Source organism: Heterodontus francisci, chromosome 18, assembly GCF_036365525.1.
Source record: "Heterodontus francisci isolate sHetFra1 chromosome 18, sHetFra1.hap1, whole genome shotgun sequence".
In the NCBI taxonomy this organism is placed as follows: Eukaryota; Metazoa; Chordata; class Chondrichthyes; order Heterodontiformes; family Heterodontidae; genus Heterodontus; species Heterodontus francisci.
In genome coordinates, this window is record NC_090388.1 from 54,201,445 (window position 1) to 54,222,784 (window position 21,340).

Here is a 21,340-nt window from a genome sequence, read left to right on the forward strand (position 1 = left end):
CACCACCACCTGCAAGTTCCCCTCCAAGTCACACACCATCCTGACTTGGAACTATATCGCTGTTCCTTCACTGTCGCTGGGTCAAAATCCTGGAACTCCCATCCTAACAGCACTGTCAGTGTACCTACCCCAAATGGACTGCAGCGGTTCAAGAAGGCAGCTCAGCACCACCTTCTCAAGGGCAATTAGGGATGGGCAATAAACTGGCCTAGCCAGCGACACCCAAATACCATGAATGAATAAAAAAACATATAATATGGAGTCCAAGGTCAATATAATGTGAAATCTCGGACAACCTTTCACAATCTAGCCTTTTAGGACATCCCAAAACACTTACAGCCATGAAGTACTCTCTAAACAGGAGCCACTGCTGTTGTATGAACCCCAGAGTCAGTATGATGATTAGCCTAATGTTGGTATAATAGGAACATAGGAAATAGGTGGAGGAGTAGGCTATTCAGCCCATTAAACCTGCTCCACCATTCAAACAGATCATGGATGATCATCTATTTGTATGGCATTTCCCCCCACTATCCCCATATCCCTTGATGTCATTATTATCCAGAAATCTATTGATTTCTGTCATGCTCAATGATTGAGCTTCCACAACCCTCTGGGGTAGAGTATTCCAAAGATTCACCAACTTCTGAGTAAAGAAATTCCTCCTCATCTCAGTCATAAATGGCCTGCCCCTTATTCTGAGATTGTGTCCCCTGGTTCTAGACTCACTAGCCAGAGGAAACATCCTATCCGCATCTACCCCGTCACACCCTGTAAGAATTTTATAAGTTTCAATGAGATCACCTCTCGTTCTTTGAAACTTTAGAGAATACACACCCAGTTTTTGCAATCTCTCTTCATATGTCTGGGAAGCCTCCATTGTGCTCCATATATGGTAAGTACATCCTTCCTTAGATATGGAGACCAAAACTGTACACAATACGCCAGGTGTAGTCTCACCAAGGCTCTATATAATTGCAGCAAGACATCTTTACTCCTGTACTTGAATCCTCTTGCAATGAAGGCCAACATACCATTTGCCTTCCTAATTGCTTGCTGCACCTGCATACGAGCCCTGAGTGACACGTGAACAAGGACACCCAAGAACCTTTGGACATCAACATTTTTCAACCTCTCACCATTTAAGAGATACTCTTCCTTTCTGTTTTTTCTACCCAAGTGGATCACTTCACACTTCACATTATATTCCATCTGCCATGTTCTTGCCCATTCACTTAGCCTGTCTAAATCCCCTTGAAGCCTCCTTGCATCCTCCTCACAGCTGACATCCCTATCTAGTTTTCTGGCATCAGCAAATTTGGAAATATTACATTTGGTCTCCACATCCAAATCATTTGCATAGATTGTGAACAGCTGTGGCCCAAGCACTGATCCTTGCAGTACCCCACTAGTAATGGCTTGCCATCCTGAGGATGACTCGTTTGTTCCTACTCTCTGCTTTCTATCTGGTAACCAATTCTTAATCCATACCAGTATATTACCCCCAATCCCATGTGCTCTAAGTTTGTTTACTAACCTTCTGTGGGACCTTATTGCAAGCCTTCTGAAAATCTAAATATACAGCATCCACTGGTTCTCCTTTGTCTATGCTACAAGTAACATCCTCAAAAAACTCCAACAGGTTTGTCAAACATGAATTCCCTTTCATAAATCCATGTTGACTCTGCTCAATCATATCATTATTTTCTAAGTGTCCAGTTATCACATCCTTTATAATAGATTGTAATATTTTCCCTACTACTGACATCAAACTAATTCTCTGTTTTCTCTCTCCCTCCCTTCTTCAATAATGGGATTACATTTTCTCCTTTCCAATCTAAAGGAACCCTTCCAGAATCAATAGAATTTTGAAAGATAACCACAAATGCATCCATTATCTCTATAGCCACCTCCTTCAGTACTCTGGGATGTAGCTCATCTGGTCCAAGGGATTTATCAACTTTCAATCCAATTACTTTTTTAAGTACTAGTATCTTTATTGATACTAATTTCATTCAGTTCCTCATTTTTACAAGTCCCTTGGTTCCCTACTATTTCTGGGAGATTTTCTGTATCTTCCTCCGTGAAGAAAGACACAGAGTAATCGTTTAGTTTCTCTGCCATTTCCCCATTCTCCACCACAAATTCTCCTGCCTCCACCTGTAATGGACCGACATTTGTCTTTGCTAATCTTTTCCTTTTCACGTACCTAAAGAAGCTATAAAATCCACCTTTATGCTTCTCGTTAGCTTGCATTCATATTATCTTTTCCCTTTCTTTGTCAGTTTCTTGGTCCTCCTTTGCTGGATTCTAAATTGCTCCCATTCCTTGGGTTTACCACTTTTTCTGACAACCTTATAAGCCACTTCCTTTGATCGAATACAATCATTAACTTCTTTTGTTAGCCACAATTGATTCACCTTTCCTGTTGGGTTTTTGTGTCTGAGAGGAATGTATATTTGCAGTAGACCATGTAATACTTCTTTAAATACTAACCATTGCCAGTCTACCATCAAATCCTTTAATGTATTTTCCCAATCCACCATAGCCAACTCGTACCTCATACCTTCATAGTTTCCTATCCGTCATTCTAAGATTCTGTCTCACTAATGTACTGATCTCATCTGTCATTAACAGCACTACCCTAACTCCATTTTCCCATGTCTCGCCTTCCTAAATTACAAATGTCCCTGAATATTCCCAGTCCTGGTCACCCTGTAACCACGTCTCTGTAATGGCAATTAAATCACACCCATTTACCTCTATTTGTGCCTTCAAATCATCTACCTTGTTGCGAATACTGGGTGCATTCAGATAGAGTTCCCTTAACTTTGTCTTAACATTATTCCTCATTCTGATCCTATTTCATGTTTATCTTTATTTTGTCTGCCTTCTAATTTCGCTTACTACTTTTCTATTTCCTGTTACCAGATTTGCCTCCCTATAATCTGAGTTCCCTCTCGGTTCCCAACCACCTGCCAATCTAGTTTAAACTCTCCCCAACAGCACTAACAAATCTTTATGCGAGGATGTTAGTCCTGGTCCTGCTAAGGTGCAACCCATCCGTCTTGTACAGGTGCCACCTGCTGCAGAACAGGTCCTAATGCCTCAGGAATCTGATGTCCTTCCTCCTGTACCAATTCTCCAGCGACGTGTTCAATTGCTCAATCCTTTTATTCCTATGCTCATTAGGATGTGGCACTGGGAGTACTGAGATTACTGCTTTTGAGATCCTGCTTTTTAATTTATTTCCTAACTCCCTAACTCTGCTTTCAAGACCTCATCCCTCTTCCTGCTATGTCATTAACCAATGTGAACCACAACCTCTGGCTGTTCACCCTCTTTCAGGGCTGGTGCAATGCTCAAAATAATACTAAGCCCAAGCTCAATATAATTCTCTTGGTCAGTATGTGTGGCCCACCCTGAGTGTAATGCTCAGTCTAGGTTGATATTATATCAGTATGATGATGAGTCCAACATTGGTAAAACACCTGATATGATGCTCAACCTTGGTCGGTATAAGGCTGCATCCAGGGTTGGTGAACTGTGAAGCCCAGGATTGATATAATTTTCATCCTAGAGTTGGTATAATCCTCAGCATGATACTAAACCTGGTGTTTTTAATGACCAACCCAGGGTTGGTATAATACTGAGCCCAGGATCAGCCAAATGTTAAGTATTATGCTTGTTGTTTGGTCAGTTGCACATTGAAAATCGTATCCCTGGAAATTGTCACTGGATCCCGACACCTACCGAACACTACGCAAGTTTCAAAGGGAGGGCAAAAGTGGGGGAGCGAGGAACCTGTACACCTCCAATTAACTAGTTGTTGATCTCATTGATAAGCTAATTAGTAGGCTTCAGAGGAGCAGTTTTAAATTTTCAATTGAGATGCATGGGGAACACGCAGTGTCTAGGACATGTCAGTGTGCAGCTGTGATGAACACAGCGGGGAATCATGAGGGCTAATGGATGCACTGATCAACAAACTTAAGAAGTGGAGAATAATGCTCAGCTGGTCAACCAGTGATACTGAGTTGCCCTCCCTGAGAGGCTTGCATTTTTGAGCAGTGAGTGGTAGGTCTCCTGAGAGGGATATGAGGCTGCTGGCATCACTTGGGCAGAAGAGGTTGGCAGAGGAAACCCTGGTGAACGAACAAGCACCAGCTCAGGAAGCTGACATGGGAGCAGACTATTCTGACATTGGACAGAGTAGCAAGGAGGACCTTCAGCAGATTAGAATTAGAATTAGAATATTACAGCGCAGTACAGGCCCTTCGGCCCTCGATGTTGCGCCGATCATCTGACCTACACTATTCCATTTACATCCATATGTCTATCCAATGACCACTTAAATGCCCTTAAAGTTGGCGAGTCTACTACTGTTGCAGGCAGGGCGTTCCACGCCCCTACTACTCTCTGCGTAAAGAAACTACCTCTGACATCTGTCCTATATCTTTCACCCCTCAACTTAAAGCTATGTCCCCTCGTGTTTGCCATCCTCATCCGAGGAAAAAGACTCTCACTATCCACCCTATCTAACCCTCTGATTATCTTGTATGTCTCTATTAAGTCACCTCTCCTCCTCCTTCTCTCTAACGAAAACAACCCCAAGTCCCTCAGCCTTTCCTCGTAAGACCTTCCTTCCATACCAGGCAACATCCTAGTAAATCTCCTCTGCACCCTTTCCAAAGCTTCGACATCCTTCCTATAATGCGGTGACCAGAACTGCACGCAATACTCCAGGTGCGGCCTCACCAGAGTTTTGTACAGCTGCATCATGACCCCGTGGCTCTGAAACTCGATCCCCCTACTAATAAAGGCTAACACACCATATGCCTTCTTAACAGCCCTATTAACCTGGGTAGCAACTTTCAGGGATTTATGTACCTGGATACCAAGATCTCTCTGCTCATCTACACTACCAAGAATCTTCCCATTAGCCCAGTACTCTGCATTGCTGTTACTCCTTCCAAAGTGAATCACCTCACACTTCTCCGCATTAAACTCCATTTGCCATCTCTCAGCCCAGCTCTGCAGCCTATCTATGTCCCTCTGTACCCTACAACACCCTTCGACACTATCCACAACTCCACCGACCTTCGTGTCATCCGCAAATTTACTAACCCACCCTTCTACACCCTCATCCAGGTCGTTTATAAAAATGACAAACAGCAGTGGCCCCAAAACAGAACCTTGCGGTACACCACTAGTAACTAAACTCCAGGATGAACATTTGCCATCAACCACCACCCTCTGTCTTCTTTCAGCTAGCCAATTTCTGATCCAAAGCTCTAAATCACCTTCAACCCCATACTTGCGTATTTTCTGCAATAGCCTACCGTGGGGAACCTTAAGAGGAAGCCAGAGGAACATAGCGAGGGGCTGCAAGGGGAAGAAGGTGCTACCGAAAACATCGGGTGTACTACGCAAGAGCGAGCTACCTATAAATGACAGAGCATCAGTGTTATAGGAGACTGTGCCTATCCAGACAGTTGGTCTCAGACATTTGTGTGCTGGTGCACAATGACCTGAGGCCTCACGACCATTAAGGTCACTGTCGCCCTTAATCTTTTTGCTTCTGAGTCATTCCATGGCTCAGCTGCAGACATGGGTAGCAGCTGATCACATCATCAGACAGGTCACGGATGCCCTACTCTGGAGGACGGAGGACTACATCCATTTTGAGACAGATGGACCAGTGCAGACACAGAGGGCATTGGGATTTGCCGTCATCGATAGATTCCTTCAGGTCCAGGGGTCATCGATTGCACCCACGTAGCTATCAAGGCACTGACAGAGCAGCCAGACAGATTCCTAAACAGAAAAGGCTTCCACTCAATGAATGCCCAGCTGGTCTGTGACCACAGGAAGCCCATTTTGCAGGTGTGCACCTGGTTCCCGGGTAGCTGTCATGATGCCTTCATCCTGCGAGAGACCCAGGTACTACAGTTCTTCAGGCCAACATCCAGAGTCCATGGGTGACTGCTGGAGGGTAAGGCTTATCCCCTGAAGAGTTGGCTCCTGACATCTATCCAGTACCCAGACAGGGAAGCAGAGAGGTGCTACAACCAGAGCCATCTACTAATACGAATGTGCACTGAAAAGATGTGCTTCCATTGCTGTTCGGGTGGTTTGATTTAGCTTTAGAGATACAGCACTGAAACAGGCCCTTCGGCCCACCGAGTCTATGCCGACCATTAACCACCCATTTATACTAATCCTACACTAATCCCATATTCCTACCACATCCTCACCTGTCCCTATATTCCCCTACCACCTACCTATACTAGGGGCAATTTATAATGGCCAATTTACCTATCAACCTGCAAGTCTTTTGGCTGTGGGAGGAAACCGGAGCACCTGGAGGAAACCCACGCAGACACAGGGAGAACTTGCAAACTCCACACAGGCAGTACCCAGAGTTCCCTCCAGTACAGTGTCTTGTATTGTGGTCGCTTGCTGCGCGCTGCACAATTATACAAAGGCGGCTGGATGAAGAGGAGGCCCTGGAATGCCACTCTTCCTTGGAGGAAGACAGGAGGAGGAAGAAGAAGAGGACGAGAGGGCTGCTGCTGAGGATCCTGGTGCCCAGGCATTGGACGAAGACTGCCCATGTGGTCCCAGTCCTCACAGCGATCAGCAGGCTGGCTTGGCTGCAAAGGCGATGCTGATTCAGCAATATTTTACTTTAGTGTCTCTCATCCCTTATGATAGGTGACTGACTCAACCTCCATCAGAGAAATAAATTATCCAGCAAGCGCACACATCTGAAAAATCCCATTGCCACACAAAAGGTTTGAGAATGGGGTCTCCATCGCCAACATTCTCCAACATCACAGACCATGAACTGCACCAGACCCAGGCCCCACCCCTGGCACCCCTCCCCCCATCCTGCATTTCACTTTTGTCATCAAGCACGGCTAAGACACAAGTCTGTTGAAGATCATAGGTAATTATTATTATTAAACGAGAAATAAATGACCAAACAAATTGAGAGCATTTCACCCAGGTGACCCAAAAAGTGTAACTAAAGGTGTGGTTTTGCATTCACACCCACTCCTAGGAGGTGCCTCCCCTGTGGCTGAGGATGAGGTGGAGGCAGCCTGCTCCATTGTATCTGCAGCTGGCTGAAATGCCTGTGACTTCCTTCCTGGTTGTGGAGGTGCCCGTGGGGACTCCTCCACAGGCTGCTGTGCTTGCAGGGGCAACCCCTCTCACAGGGCCTTGTGGCATGGATGGTTCCTCAGCTGGAGAGGCCACAGAGGTGAGGCTGCCGCTTGCCTTTTCAAAGGGCCCTGCATTTCTAGCTCCCGCTTCCAGGCACTCAGTCTGCTTACCTATTGCGCATGCTGCTGCATACAGAGTTAAAGGTCTGTCAAGTATTGGTGTTGCTTGCCACTCACCTTTCCAGACCTTGTCAGGTCATTGAATCTTTTCGGACAGTGGACCCATGTCCTTCTGGTCACTCCTCTACTGCTGACCTCTGTCGCATCTTCATCAATGCCCTTTTGATGTTTCTAGGCAGATTTCTTCTACCAGACGCCATGAACAATATCTCTCGCCTCTCAGCAACTGCCTTAGTTAATGCCTCAAGAGAGGCATCTGAGAACTTGGCGGCCACCCATGAACGCTTGCATTTGCTAACGCTGGCCCTCCATGAACCCTCCTGTGCCATCTCCTCAGTGAATGGCAAGCCCTGTCATGGCTGCCGCTTGCCTTTTCAAAGGGCCCTGCATTTCTAGTTCCCACTTCCAGGCAGCTCCTGGTGCAGCTAATTGGGTGCCAAATTCGCCCCTTGGCCAATTAGGCCCTTTGGATTTTAAAATTGCGTCGCATCATTGACGCTGACGCAATGTGGGGACGGGTTCCTGACCCCGGATTGAAAATCCAGGCCCAAGTGTCTGACAATGTGAATCCCGGAGACGATAGATTGGTCAAGCCGAGGTTTGTATAATTGACTGAGTAGAAGGTATGGTGCAGACATACAGATCAGCATAATGCGGAGTCCAGGGTCAATATAATGTGGAGCTGATAGTTAATTTCAAGAAGCCAAGTGTTTGTACAATGTGGACACCAGAGTCAATGTAACATGAAAGCCATGGCCAGTATAACATGGAGTCCAAGGTTAGTATAATGTGGATCCTCGGGTCACTGCAATGCAGGGGCCCGGATCTGTATAATTTAGAAGCAAGAGACAATGTATTTTGAACCGTTTAGTGCAGTGTGCATGCAGAATGCTAATGCATGGGTGAGTATAATGTGGGGCCCTGTGTTGGTTTTGCAAAACCCATTGTAGGTCCAGTGCAGAGCTCAGAAATGATATAATGCTGAATTTTGTAGAGCCCAGGGATAGTATAAGGCTGCGGGCAATGATTTCTTCGTCGATGGAAATGATAAAATTTGCCACCTTTTGATTAGTTCTTAAACTATTCATACAATCCGTATTTTTTGCTGACTGCAGTATCTTGCAACCTGTATTTATTATGTGAGGTAGTAGAATTATATACATTTCTCCATTTATTTTATATTTTAATTAGATGTTAAGTGAAAGGACAGAGTAAAGAAGTGGCCTGCGTGTGCACCGTGTTGGTGTACATAGACCTTGTACCCTGGATCAATGGAAGGCCAATCAGGCATCAGAACAAAGAACAAAGAACAGTACAGCACAGGAACAGGCCATTCGGCCCTCCAAGCCTGCGCCGATCTTGATGCCTGCCTAAACTAAAACCTTCTGCACTTCTGGGGACCGTATCCCTCTATTCCCATCCTATTCATGTATTTGTCAAGATGCCTCTTAAACGTCATTATCGTACCTGCTTCCACTGTCTCCCCTGGCAGCAAATTCCAGGCACTCACCACCATCTGTGTAAAGAACTTGCCTCGCACATCCCCTCTAAACTTTTCCCCTCTCACCTTAAACCTATGTCCCCTAGTAAATAACTCTTCCACCCTGGGAAAAAGCTTCTGACTATCCACTCTGTCATAACTTTGTAAACCTCTATCATGTCACCCCTCCACCTCCGTCGTTCCAGTGAAAATAATCCAAGTTTATCCAATCTCTCCTCATAACTAATGCCCTCCAGACCAGGCAACATCCTGGTAAACCTGTTCTGTACCCTCTCCAAAGCCTCCACGTCCTTCTGGTAGTGTGTCGACCAGAATTGCACGCAATATTCTAAGTGTGGCCTAACTAAAGTTCTGTACAGCTGCAGCATGACTTGCCAATTTTTATACTCTATGCCCAGACCGATGAAGGCAAGCATGCCGTATGCCTTCTTGACTACCTTATCCACCTGCGTTGCCACTTTCAGTGATCTGTGGACCTGTACGCCCAGCTCTCTCTGCCTGTCAATACTCCTCAGGGTTTTGCCATTTACTGTATACTTCCCACCTGTATTAGATCTTCCACAGTGGATTACCTCACATTTGTCCGGATTAAACTCCATCTGCCATTTCTCCGCCCAAGTCTCCAACCGATCTATATCCTGCTGTACCCTCTGACAATCCTCATCACTATCCGCAACTCCGCCAACCTTTGTGTCGTCCGCAAACTTACTAATCAGACCAGCTACATTTTCCTCCAAATCATTTATATATACTACAAAGAGCAAAGGTCCCAGTACTGATCCCTGCGGAACACCACTAGTCACATCCCTCCATTCAGAAAAGCACCCTTCCACTGCTACCCTCTGTCTTCTATGACAGAGCCAGTTCTGTATCCATCTTGCCAGCTCACCTCTGATCCCGTGTGACTTCAACTTTTGTACCAGTCTGCCATGAGGGACCTTGTCAAAGGCTTTACTGAAGTCCATATAGATAACATCCACTGCCCTTCCTTCATCAATCATCTTTGTCACTTCCTCAAAAAACTCAATCATATTAGTGAGACACGACCTCCCCTTCACAAAATCATGCTACCTCTCGCTAATAAGTTTGTTTGTTTCCAAATGGGAGTAACTCCTGTCCTGAAGAATCCTCTCTTTTCCCGATCACTGATATAAGGCTCACCGGCCTATAATTTCCTGGATCATCCTTGCTACCCTTCTTAAACAAAGGAACAACATTGGCTCTTCTCCAGTCCTCTGGGACCTCACCTGTAGCCAATGAGGATGCAAAGATTTCTGTCAAGGCCCCAGAAATTTCTTCCCTTGCCTCCCTCAGTATTCTGGGGTAGATCCCATCAGGCCCTGGGGACTTATCTACCTTAATGCTTTGCAAGACACCCAACACCTCCTCCTTTTTGATAATGAGATGACTGAGACTATCTACACTCCCTTCCCTAGGCTCATCATCCACCAAGTCCTTCTCTTTGGTGAATACTGATGCAAAGTACTCATTTAGTACCTCGCCCATTTCCTCTGGCTCCACGCATAGATTCCCTTCTCTGTCCTTGAGCGGGCCAACCCTAGCCCTCGTTACCCTCTTGCTCTTTATATATGTATAAAAAGCCTTGGGATTATCCTTAATCCTGTTTGCCAATGACTTTTCATGACCCCTTTTAGCCCTCCTGACTCCTTGCTTAAGTTCCTTTCTACTGTCTTTATATTCCTCAAGGGATTCGTCTGTTCCTAGCCTTCCAGCCCTTACGAATGCTTCCTTTTTCTTTTTGACTAGTAGTAGGTGGCAACAGAAGTATAGATCTTACCCTAATGGAGAGGAATCGGTAGAAAGTAAGAGGATTAGCAGAACAAGCTAGATTGACTAAATGTTGGAATGGGAATTAATTTGTTTTTTTAAGTGATTAGACCTGCAACAACAGGGTCAACACAGTATACAAACCTTTTGTCTTTTTCATTAAAGCACCTTTGCAATGCATTACAGTCACTATGCTTAACTATCCTTAACAGGTGCGTATATTTACATATCTGATTGGCCGGGAGGTAACGTTTGCAGAATATGTTAAATGGATAGCGTGTAACAATAAAGGTAAGAAATCTAGCTTTAAACAGCTACCTCTGCTACTTTTGCAGAAGGTATGGTAGCATAGTGATTATGTTACTGGATTCGTAATCCAGAGGGTTGGACTAATGATTCGGAGAACATGGTTTCATATTCACCATGGCAGCTGGGAATTTAAATTCAATTAATTAAATGAAATGGAAATTTTAAAAGCTAGTAAAGGTAATGGTCACCATCAAGCGACTGGATTGTTATAAAAACCCAACTGGTTCACTAATGTCCTTTGGAAGGAAATCTGCTGCTCTTATCTGATCTGGCCTATGTGTGACTCCACACCCACTGCAATGTGAGTGCTCCTTTACTGTCCTCTGAAATGGCCGAGCAAGCCACACAGTTGTATTCAAGAAGGCAGCTATTCACTACCCTCACAAGGGCAATTAGGAATAGCATTAAATGCTGGCCTTGTCAGTGACGCACACAAGAATGAATTAAAAAAGGTCAGCCTTCGATGGACATTAGAATTTATAACACTTGTGTACTGTAAAACAGTGAAAATAGGACTCTCATTTCTATACATGTTTTGCTGGAGATTTCTGCTTCAGTGCTCTTAGCACAGGCCAGGAAAAGAAATTGGAAAGTTCTGTTCACTAGTCCCTGTTTTTCTGTTTACTAATTTTAATGGCCACAAAATCATGGACTGAGGGTGAACAATTTCCTGTTCCCAGTTTGTGCTCCACAAAACTATTTAATTTGATCTTCTTCAGCCTTGTAAATCTACACAAATATATATATCCATTATTTTTTTCTTTTTCAGTTGAAAATGTACAGGTATTATAAGGAAGTTTTGTCAGCACAACAGTGGAAAATAATTATATATGTGTCGGTTCATTATTGGGTAAATACACCACATGATAGGATGCTTAGCCATACAGTCGACGAGGGCTGCAGATTCTAGCTCTAGTATGTGCTTAACTCAGCTAACTCTGCATAAAGAAATAAAACTGGGATCATCCTTGTCTGTATGTCTCAATTTGTCAAAATCTTATGTAATTTATATGGCACAATTGCACAGCACCTTTAAGCAGAATTGTGCAGCAGATGTAGATTTACATCCCCTATCCTCCACGTGGTGAATAATTGCTCTCAATTATTGATTGGGGTAAGAAAGCAGAGGCAAAGTACTTTCTTGCAGAGAGGGAAAGTAAATCAGTGAACTGGTTGGTGTGTTATATAAATAACGTTTCAATTTTCTACAACAGTCAAAGGAACATAGGAACAGGTGTCGGCCATTTAGCCCCTCGAGCCTGTTCTGCCATTCAATGAGATCATGGCGAATTCCATATTCCTGCCTTTGCCTCATATCCCTGAATACCTTTAGTTACAACCAACGTGGGAGGAGTGCACTGTGTTTTCTAGTTCCACTTCCCTACAGGTCACAATATATATTTAAATGTTTACCCAGTTACCGATACAGTCAATCATAGACTCTAGTCTTTATCCCAGAATAAAATACAGCAACCAGGTTTCAAAATTATCAGTTTATTATAAAACAAGACATAGCCAGTAACAAAGTAAAGCATTAGCACACAGATTGAAATATGAAAGTTACCTTTTACCTTAGCGTCTCACACATACACATACACACACACACCGGTTAACCAGAAAAAATAGAGATTTTCTTGTTAGAGCTCTGTTACAAAAAAGACAAAAAAGAATACGAGCAAAATACTTGCTAATTCTTGAAGAAAAAAGAGAAGATATGGAAAGATGTCAGTTGTTCCTTTTTTGGTAGAAGGCTGTCACTGGGATCTTTCTCTGGAGCAGTTCATTCAGGCGGCGTCTAGGATTTATCCGGCAGGTTTTTCCAGCGTCTCAAGGTGAATGTGGTAACAGGGGTTTCAATCAGGCCTTTCAGGACGAATGTAGCATCAATTTCTCTGTTTCTTACACTTGCTTCTAAGAGCTTCTCAAAGAGATGGAAAAACTGGCAGGCTTTTCAAAGAGATGGAACAAGCTGAGCTAGGATAACTGCTGTCCTGGCTGATTTTTAAAACTCCAACTGACTGTCCAAAGTGAAACCAAAAACAATCTCAAGAGTCAAGCCTCCTGACCCCTATAAATCTTGACCTGTCACTTCTCTGTAAACAACTTCTCCAAGTCAAAAAAGCCCCCTGCTGTGTATTTATCTGAAGACAAGTGACTTCCAGTACATGTTTGCAAACAAGACCTCTCAGTCCTTTCACTGACTCCGGTGAAAAAAAGCATCCATGGAACCCTTTTCAGTTTTCTCAAATAAAACACAAGTCCTCAAAATTTAACAAAAAATGGAAGTACTTGCTTAACACTTCGACCAACAAAAATCTATCAGTCTCAGTTTAAAAATTAACAATTGATCTGGCATCAGTTGATGTTTGTAGAAGAGTTCCAAACTTCTACCATCCTTTGCGTGAAGAAATGTTTCCTAATTTCACTGCTGAAAGGTCTGGCTCTAATTTTTACTATGCCCCCTAGTTTTAGACGCCCCAACTAACTTAAAAATAGTTTCTTCCAATCTATTTTGTTCCTTTAATATCTTGAAATCGTCGATCAAATCACCCCATAAATTATAAATTCCAGGGAATACAACGCTATTTTGTTTAATCTCTCCTCTTTGATTAGCACTTTGAGTGCAGGTATCATTCAGGTAAATCTTGGCCACACTCCCTGTATAGCTGAAGCATGACTTCTGCCCCCCTTGTAATCTATTCCTCTGGACATAAAGGCCAGCATTCCATTAGCCTTTTTCCTCAAGTAACATATTGCCATCTCTATGGCCTTGAATAGAAGTGAGAATTACTTGTGAATTACACATTGTTTTGTGTTGTTGACCTGTGTACACTTAGAACAGGAACAGGTTTCACTCACATTTCACTTCGAATTTTTATAGCTGGTGGAAAAACTCAAATTCTGAAGATGAAAAGATAATGCTCCAGCCTATGCAGTCATCTAGGTTTAGTATTTCCTTGCTGCTTTTCACAGGATTAGGGCACAATGACAGCAGAGAATAGTAATGGATTTTGGGGCAGGATCCAGTATCACAGAATGTTTGCCCAGTTTTGCCCTGAAATTTTTTCATTGGAGTAGAAACAAATGCCCCTTAATAGGAGAATGGCCTCATACTCCATTAAATTCTTGGCATTCTACTCCCATGTGATTGTTCTTAAAGAATGTTCTTACATACCAGCTAAACCCTGGATCTATCAACTTCGGTGATGGTGTAACATGGACGTCATTGGACTGAATTTTATGTTTTGAATGCTGGTCCAGCTGTCAGTTGCAGAGTTGGGAACAAGGCATGTCGAGGGATGGAGCTGCCAGCTACACGTGATTCAATAGCGGCTGGCCAATTAAGACTAATGAGCCTTGAACAATCAATCGCATGATCAGAGTGGGCCCAGTGATGGGGAGCGCGGCCTCGGCAGAGTCTGGCACCATTTTGAAAGGCCTGCCAGCCCTGCAGTGAACACTGCATTGTGAAGGCCTGGAAGAGGAGGAGGTGATATTGGTTGATTACAGATAGCTGACAGAAGACCCCATGCAGCTCCATGCTTTCCTGATGCCTCCTTCCAGGTGCTATTACAGGCTGTCAGGGAGAGGAGGGACATCTTGTTCCCAAGGGGTGGAAGGAGAAGACTGGCGAGCCAGACCAAAGAGGCCTTGCTCCAAATCGCTGAGGAGGTCAGCTGTCGTGGCGTAGCCCTGCACACATGGATACAGTGTCACATGGCTCAATGACCTCATCTGGGCTGAAAAGGTGAGAACCATTTAATCCCTTCATCCTCTTGAGCCTTGCATCTGTTGAAATAGGACATTGTGTTGGGACGAGAGCAATCTACCCCCGAGACGTGGGCAAAGGGACAGGGGATGCAACATGTCTGTCAACGGCCTTTCATGGTGGCCCTGAAAGCAGGCCCCCTGTCATAGTGGAATCTCATGAAATCCCTGGGAAGGGAACACAGGCAGGACACGTCTGTATGCACCCATCAGTAGTAACTGCACTGCCAGCAGCCATGTGTTGGGATTATGTCGCTAGGGGTCCAACATCTCCCTCTCTCTGTCTACAGGAGAAGATAGCACAAAATTGTGGGCAGCAGGTGAAGGCCCAGAGACGGGCTGCCATCACTGCATGTCCTTACGCCAAAGGAGGAGGAGGCCATGGATCTTGCCAGACCACAGGATGGAAGGAGCGTTGTGGATGGAGAGACAGGGACACCCTCCCAAGATAGTAAGTAGGGTCTACATGGGACACAGTGCTGTATCTGCAATGATGGAGCCATGCTGCTCATCAGGAATGCAGTGTACACAGGGGTCTGTCTGCAATGGAGGGATGGCAGGCCCTTAACCTTTACATATCTATGTTCTGTCATGCAGGCCAAGCTGTGCCAAATTGGATACCAGTAGAAAATGCTTCAGATCTTGCCACCTCTGAGAGGGAGGAAGAAGCCTCAGAGGGTCCATCAACACCTCATACTCCTCCACACTCCACCAGTGCAGATACATGCACCTTGGTGGGTTTGCGCTCAAGTTTAGATCTGGGCACAGACTCTGGCGAGCACTACACACATGTGCCTGAGCAGCTGGCGGAGGCAGTGACAGCCCATGCCTCTGACAGTTGGAGAATGGTGGAAGGCCAGGTCCATGCTGAGCGCAGGCTAATGACATGCCTCTGGTTTAGGCAGCAACATGGGAAATGCTGGAGCTGCAGAGCCAGGTGAGGCAACATCTGGCAGAGATGCCAGAGGCTATGCATGCTTGAGCACAGTGGATGGAGGAATCCATCCAAGCCTTGACTTTGACATGATTGGAGTCATACCTAGCACAAAGGAAGATGGTCACGGTTGTTAGAGACCAATCATCTCAGGCCCAGGACATTGGTGCCGAAGTTCCTCAGGGTAGTGTCCTAGTCCCAATCATCTCCAACTGCTTCATCAATGACCTTCCCTCTATCATAATTGATGATTATACAATGTTCAGTACCATTCGCAACTCCTCAAATACTGAAGCAGCCCATGTCCATATGCAGCAAGACCTGGACAACATTCAGGCTTGGCCTGATCAGTGTCAAGAAACAGTCATGCCACACAAGTGCCAAGCAATGACAATCTCCAATAAGAAAGAATTCCACCATCTCACCTTGACATTCAATGGCATTACCATTGCTGAATGCCCCACTATTAACATCTTGGGGGTTACCATTGACCAGAAACTGAACTGGAGCAGCCACATAAATACTGTGGCTACAAGAGCAAGTTAGAGGCTGGGAGATGGGGTGGGGGTGACTGCCCTTGGCATCAAGGCAGCATTTGACCGAGTATGACATCAAGGAGCCCTAGCAAAACTGGAGTCAATGGGAATCAGGGGGAAAGCACTCTGCTGGTTGGTACCTGGTGCAAAGGAAGATGGTTGTGGTTGCTGGAGGTCAATCATCTCAACTCCAAGACATTACTGCAGGAGTTTCTGCAGGAGTTTCTCAGGGTAGTGTCATAGGCCCAACCATCTTCAGCTGCTTCATCAATGACCTTCCTTCAATCATAAGGTCAGAAGTGGGGATGTTCGCTGATGATTGCACAATGTTCAGCACCATATGCGACTCCTCCAATGCTGAAGCAGTCCATGTAGAAATGCAGCCAAGACTTGGACAATATCCAGGCTTGGGATGATAAGTGGCAAGTAATATTCATGCCACACAAGTGCCAGGCAATGACTGTTTCAAACAAGAGAGAATCTAACTATCTCCCCTTGACATTCAATGGCATTACCATCGCTGAATCCCCCACTATCAATATCCTGGGGGTTACCATTGACCAGAAACTGAACTGGAGTAGCCATATAAATATCATGGCTACAAGAGCAGGTCAGAGGCTAGGAATCGTGCGGCGAGTAACTCACCTCCTGTCTCCCCAAAACCTGTCCACCATCTACAAGACACAAGTCAGGAGTGTGATGGAATACTCTCCACTTGCCTGTATGGGTGCAACACCAACATCACTCAAGAAGCTTGACACCATCCAGGACAAAGCAGGCCACTTGATTGGCACCCTATCCGCAAACATTCACTCCCTCCACCACCGATGCACAGTGGCAACAGTGTGTACCATCTAGAAAGATGCAGCAATGCACCAAGGTACCTTTGACAGCATCTTCCAAACCCATGACCTCTACCACCTAGGACAAGGGCAGCAGTTGAATGGGAACACCACCACCTGCAAGTTCCCCTCTAAGCCACACACCATCCTGACTTGAACTATATAGCCGTTCCTTCACTGTCACTGGGTCAAAATCCTGGAACTCCCTTCCCAACAGCACTGTGGGTGTACCTACCCAACATGGACTGCAGCGGTTGAAGAAGGTGGCTCACCACCACCTTCTCAAGGGCAATTTGGGATGGGCAATAAATGCTGGCCTAGTCAGCAACGCCCACATCCCATGAATGGATAAAAAAAAATTCTGCAGTGAGTAACCCACCTTCTGACTCCCCAAAGCCTGTCCACCATCTACAAGGCACAAGTCAGGGATACTATGGAATACTCACCACTTGCCTGGATGAGTGCTGCTCCAACACTCAGGAAGCTCGACACCATCCAGGACAAAGCAGCCCGCTTGATCAGCACCGCATCCACCACCTTAAACATTCACTGCCTCCACTACTGATGCACAGTAGCAGCAATGCGTACCATCTACAAGATGCACTGCAGCAACTCACCACGCACCTTCTAAACCTGCGACCTCTTTCACCTAGAAGAACAAGGACAGCAGACCATGGGAACACCACCACCTGCAAGTTCTCCTCCACGTCACACACTATCCCAACTTGGAACTATATCGTCATTCCTTCACTGTCGCCACATCAAAATCCTGGAACATCCTCCATAACAGCATTGTGAGTGTACCCACACCAGATGGACTGCAGTGGTTCAAGAAGGCAGCTCACCACCACCTTCTCAGGGGCAATTAGGGATGGGCAACAAATGCTGGCCTTGCCAGACACCCATATCCCATGAAAGAATGAAAAAAATGTCTCTGACTGATGCACGAGTGGTCTCCTCCATTGAGAGGTTGGTGGATTTGATGGAGAGCCACATCCAGCAGAGCACTCAGGAGCCAATGAGCAATGAGGAAAGTGACGAGCAGGATGCCTCCTCAGACGATGAGGAGGTGGAGCAGGAAGATGGGCACGTTTGACCGGATGAAAGGCCCCAGGGCAACACGAGATTGGACATGAGAGACATACAAAGGAGGCTCACAATGCTCTTATACATTCGCATTTCATTTGATCCTTTATGGCCCTTGTACCTCATCCAATAAAGACCTTCCTTTATGCAGCCATATTTCACCATTCCTTCCTTCATGACGCATTGTCTTACTGAGCATTCCCACATATTTGATCTGGTGAGGCTAGATATTCGTGCAGACCTCCATACCCTCATCCTGACTATGGGCGCAAGGCAAGAAAGAGACAGGGGTCATTGAGTCACCACCAGGTCTTCTGTCCTCTCAGGTGCGCAGGGAGGCAGAAGTCTGCCTTGTTAGGGTGGAGGAGTGTATGCATCCTGCAGTTCGGGGCTCTTCTCAGGGTGCTGCTGGTGTGGGCAGCAGCTCCTCTGCCCCTCTGCCAGTGTCGCCAGTTCATCCAACATCCCAGCTGAAAGAAGACGGTACTGCTTCTTTGCAGGAGGCCCACAGCGTGCCGGGCTCTCCAGCCCAAGGCATCCTGACGACGGCCACCAAGGTTATCTTTAACAAGAGGGCATGAAGGTCAGCAGACAGTCTTCACCTCAGCTGACAGGGCAGGGGCAGCACCGCATAGGAGTTCGCGTAAGTGAATCAAAAATCACTGAGTTTTCATGGGTGAGCGTTTGTCTATGGTTACACTGTCCGCCTACATTATGAACATAAATAAGTCTTTACTGCGAGGCATGGACCCAATCCCTTTTTCATCCATCAAAGGCTTGACCCTTCACTGCATCCCAGCCTCTAGTAAGAAGCTGGATGCGATCGCTGATGCTGCCAGGCCTCAACTCTAAAGCCTCACCAGATCAAATATGTGGGAATGCTCAGTAAGACAATGCGTCATTAAGGAAGGAATGGTGAAAGATGGCTGCATAACGGAAGGTCTTAATTGGATGAGGTACAAGGGCCATAAAGGATCAAATGAAATGCAAATGTATAAGAGCATCGTGAGCCTCCCTTGCATGTCTCTCGTGTCCAATCTTGTGCTGCCCTGGGACCTTTCATCTGGTCAAACGTGCTCATCTTCCTGCTCCACCTCCTCATCATCTGAGGAGGCATCCTGCTCATCACTTTCCTCATTGCTCATTGGCTCCTCCCTCTGCAAAGCAAGGTTGTGCAGCACACAACAAACCATGATGATATGTGAGACCCTCTCCAGACATACTGGAGGGATCCACTGGACCCATCTAGGCACCTGAATCTCATTTGCAGCAGACCATGGCCTGCTCGATGGTTACCCACGTGGTCCCATGGCAGGCTTTGTACCTCTCTTCTGCAGCTGTGTGTGGATTCCTCACAGGAGTCAGCAGCCTTGTCCTCAATGGGTAGTCCTTGTCTCCAAGGATCCATCCCTGAAGGCTGGAGGGAGGCCAGAAAAGTTCAGGCACCCGGGACTGCTTCAAAATTTAGGCATTATGGCAACTTTACATGAAGCATGTGCAGACCTGCAGGATCTGTTTACGGTGGTTGCTGACCAGTTGTACATTTAGGGAGTGGAAGCCTTTCCTGTTGACGAAGGCCACTGGCTGGTGTTTCGGAGCCTTGATGGCCACTTGTGTGCAGTCGATGGCACCCTGCACCTGGGGGAATACAGCGATGGCCCAGAAACCAATGGCCCTCTCTGCTTGTGAATTGAGATCCTTGCAGAAGGGCACATGATCTCCAGTCCTCCTGAACAGGGTATTGGTGACCTCCTTGATGCACTGATGTGTCGCAGATTGCAAGATTCCACAAATATTCCCTGTGGATCCCTGGATTGATCCGATGGCATAGAAGTTCAGTGTCGCAGTGACCGTCAGCACCACTGACATTGGATTACCACCCAGTCCCCTGGGGCACAGCTCATTATGCATCATTGTACACAGGTCAGTGATGGCTTCCCTGGAGAGCCATAGACTTTGTTGGCACTACCTTTCAGACATGTGAAGGTAGTTGAGCTTCAACCCGTACACATTTTCTGGAGGGTACCTCCTTCTCCATCAGCCGCTGAGGATCCACCCCCCGCCCCCCCCCCCCCCCCCCCCCCCATGGGCTCATAGTCTGTTGCGGTGCCATTGAAGGTGTCTGGAACTCTCTTCTGCTCAAGTGAACTTTGTCTTCAACGGGGTCCCCGAAGCCTGGGTGAATGAGGCCCATGATAAATATCCTATCCCTTAAAGGCAGTCTTCTCCAGCCAGTGTTCTCTCTTACCCAAACTTGAGACCCTTGCCCAGGTGTTACTTGCCCGTTGCCCTCTTGAATTGGACTCCCTGCAGTGCAGCCAACTTTCCCCTTACTCCTGACATGCTAAGCTCAGCCCTCCCTTTGTGACCCTTCCAGGCCCTTGAACGGACCTGTTTCCCCTAATGGAGATGTCACTTACCAGGGGGCACAGATTTAAGGTGATTGGTAGAAGGATTAGAGGGGACATGAGTGAAAACTTTTTAACCCAGAGGGTGGTGGTTGTCTGGAATTCACTGCCAGGAATGGTGGTGGAAGCAGAAACCCTCAACTCATTTAAAAGGTACTGGGACCTGCACTTGAAGTGCTGTAACCTGCAAGGCTATGGACCAGGTGCTGGAAGGTGCTGTAATTTTTCTATGGTTCTACATTTGCCCTTCTGCTGGGCTCCCCTTCCAGGCAGCCATGATCTGCCGCTTCGACGTTGCCTCCTTTAAGGCAGTCAGACTTTGAAGCCCCGTGAGAGCCGTGCGCCATTTATAAACTGCATCCAACATATAAAATCGATTTCAATTGGCCATTTAACTAGCTTAATTATTCGCCACATCGCCTTTGGACCTCCGCCCTCCATGTTTGTCACCATGGACAAATTCTGCATGGGACATCACGATGCCAGACTTCCTAACTGACGTGTCCCGTCCCGATCTTAAGTCCCCCATGCCTCCATACCCATCCACATCATTCCCTTAAAATTCAGCCCATTGTCTTTTCCTTTTCCGGCATAATCAGGCATGGTGGATAGTGGGAGGTTAATCCGGTATCATCTGTTTTAGATTCTCAGCAAAGTTGAAAATTCCACTCAAACTGTGTGGCTAGCAAAAGTGCTTTGTGTAAAAGAGCTTAAAAACTGTGACCAATTTTTGCTGCTATCTCAACTGTTTGTGGATTGTTTAGATTTTTTTCTGGAAAACTAGTGTGGTTTTCTTCGTAGTTTTAGAATATCTGGTGA

General features: G+C 46.0%; 1 protein-coding gene across 1 annotated transcript in view; it reads left to right on the forward strand.

Moving 5' to 3' along the window:
- The window catches only part of cacna2d4a (calcium channel, voltage-dependent, alpha 2/delta subunit 4a), a 695,670-nt gene that overhangs the window by 170,555 nt on the left and 503,775 nt on the right, over positions 1-21,340 (forward strand). Inside the window, 1 exon segment of the mRNA XM_068051265.1 lies at positions 10,851-10,929. Within this exon segment, the coding sequence (XP_067907366.1) occupies positions 10,851-10,929 (79 nt within the window).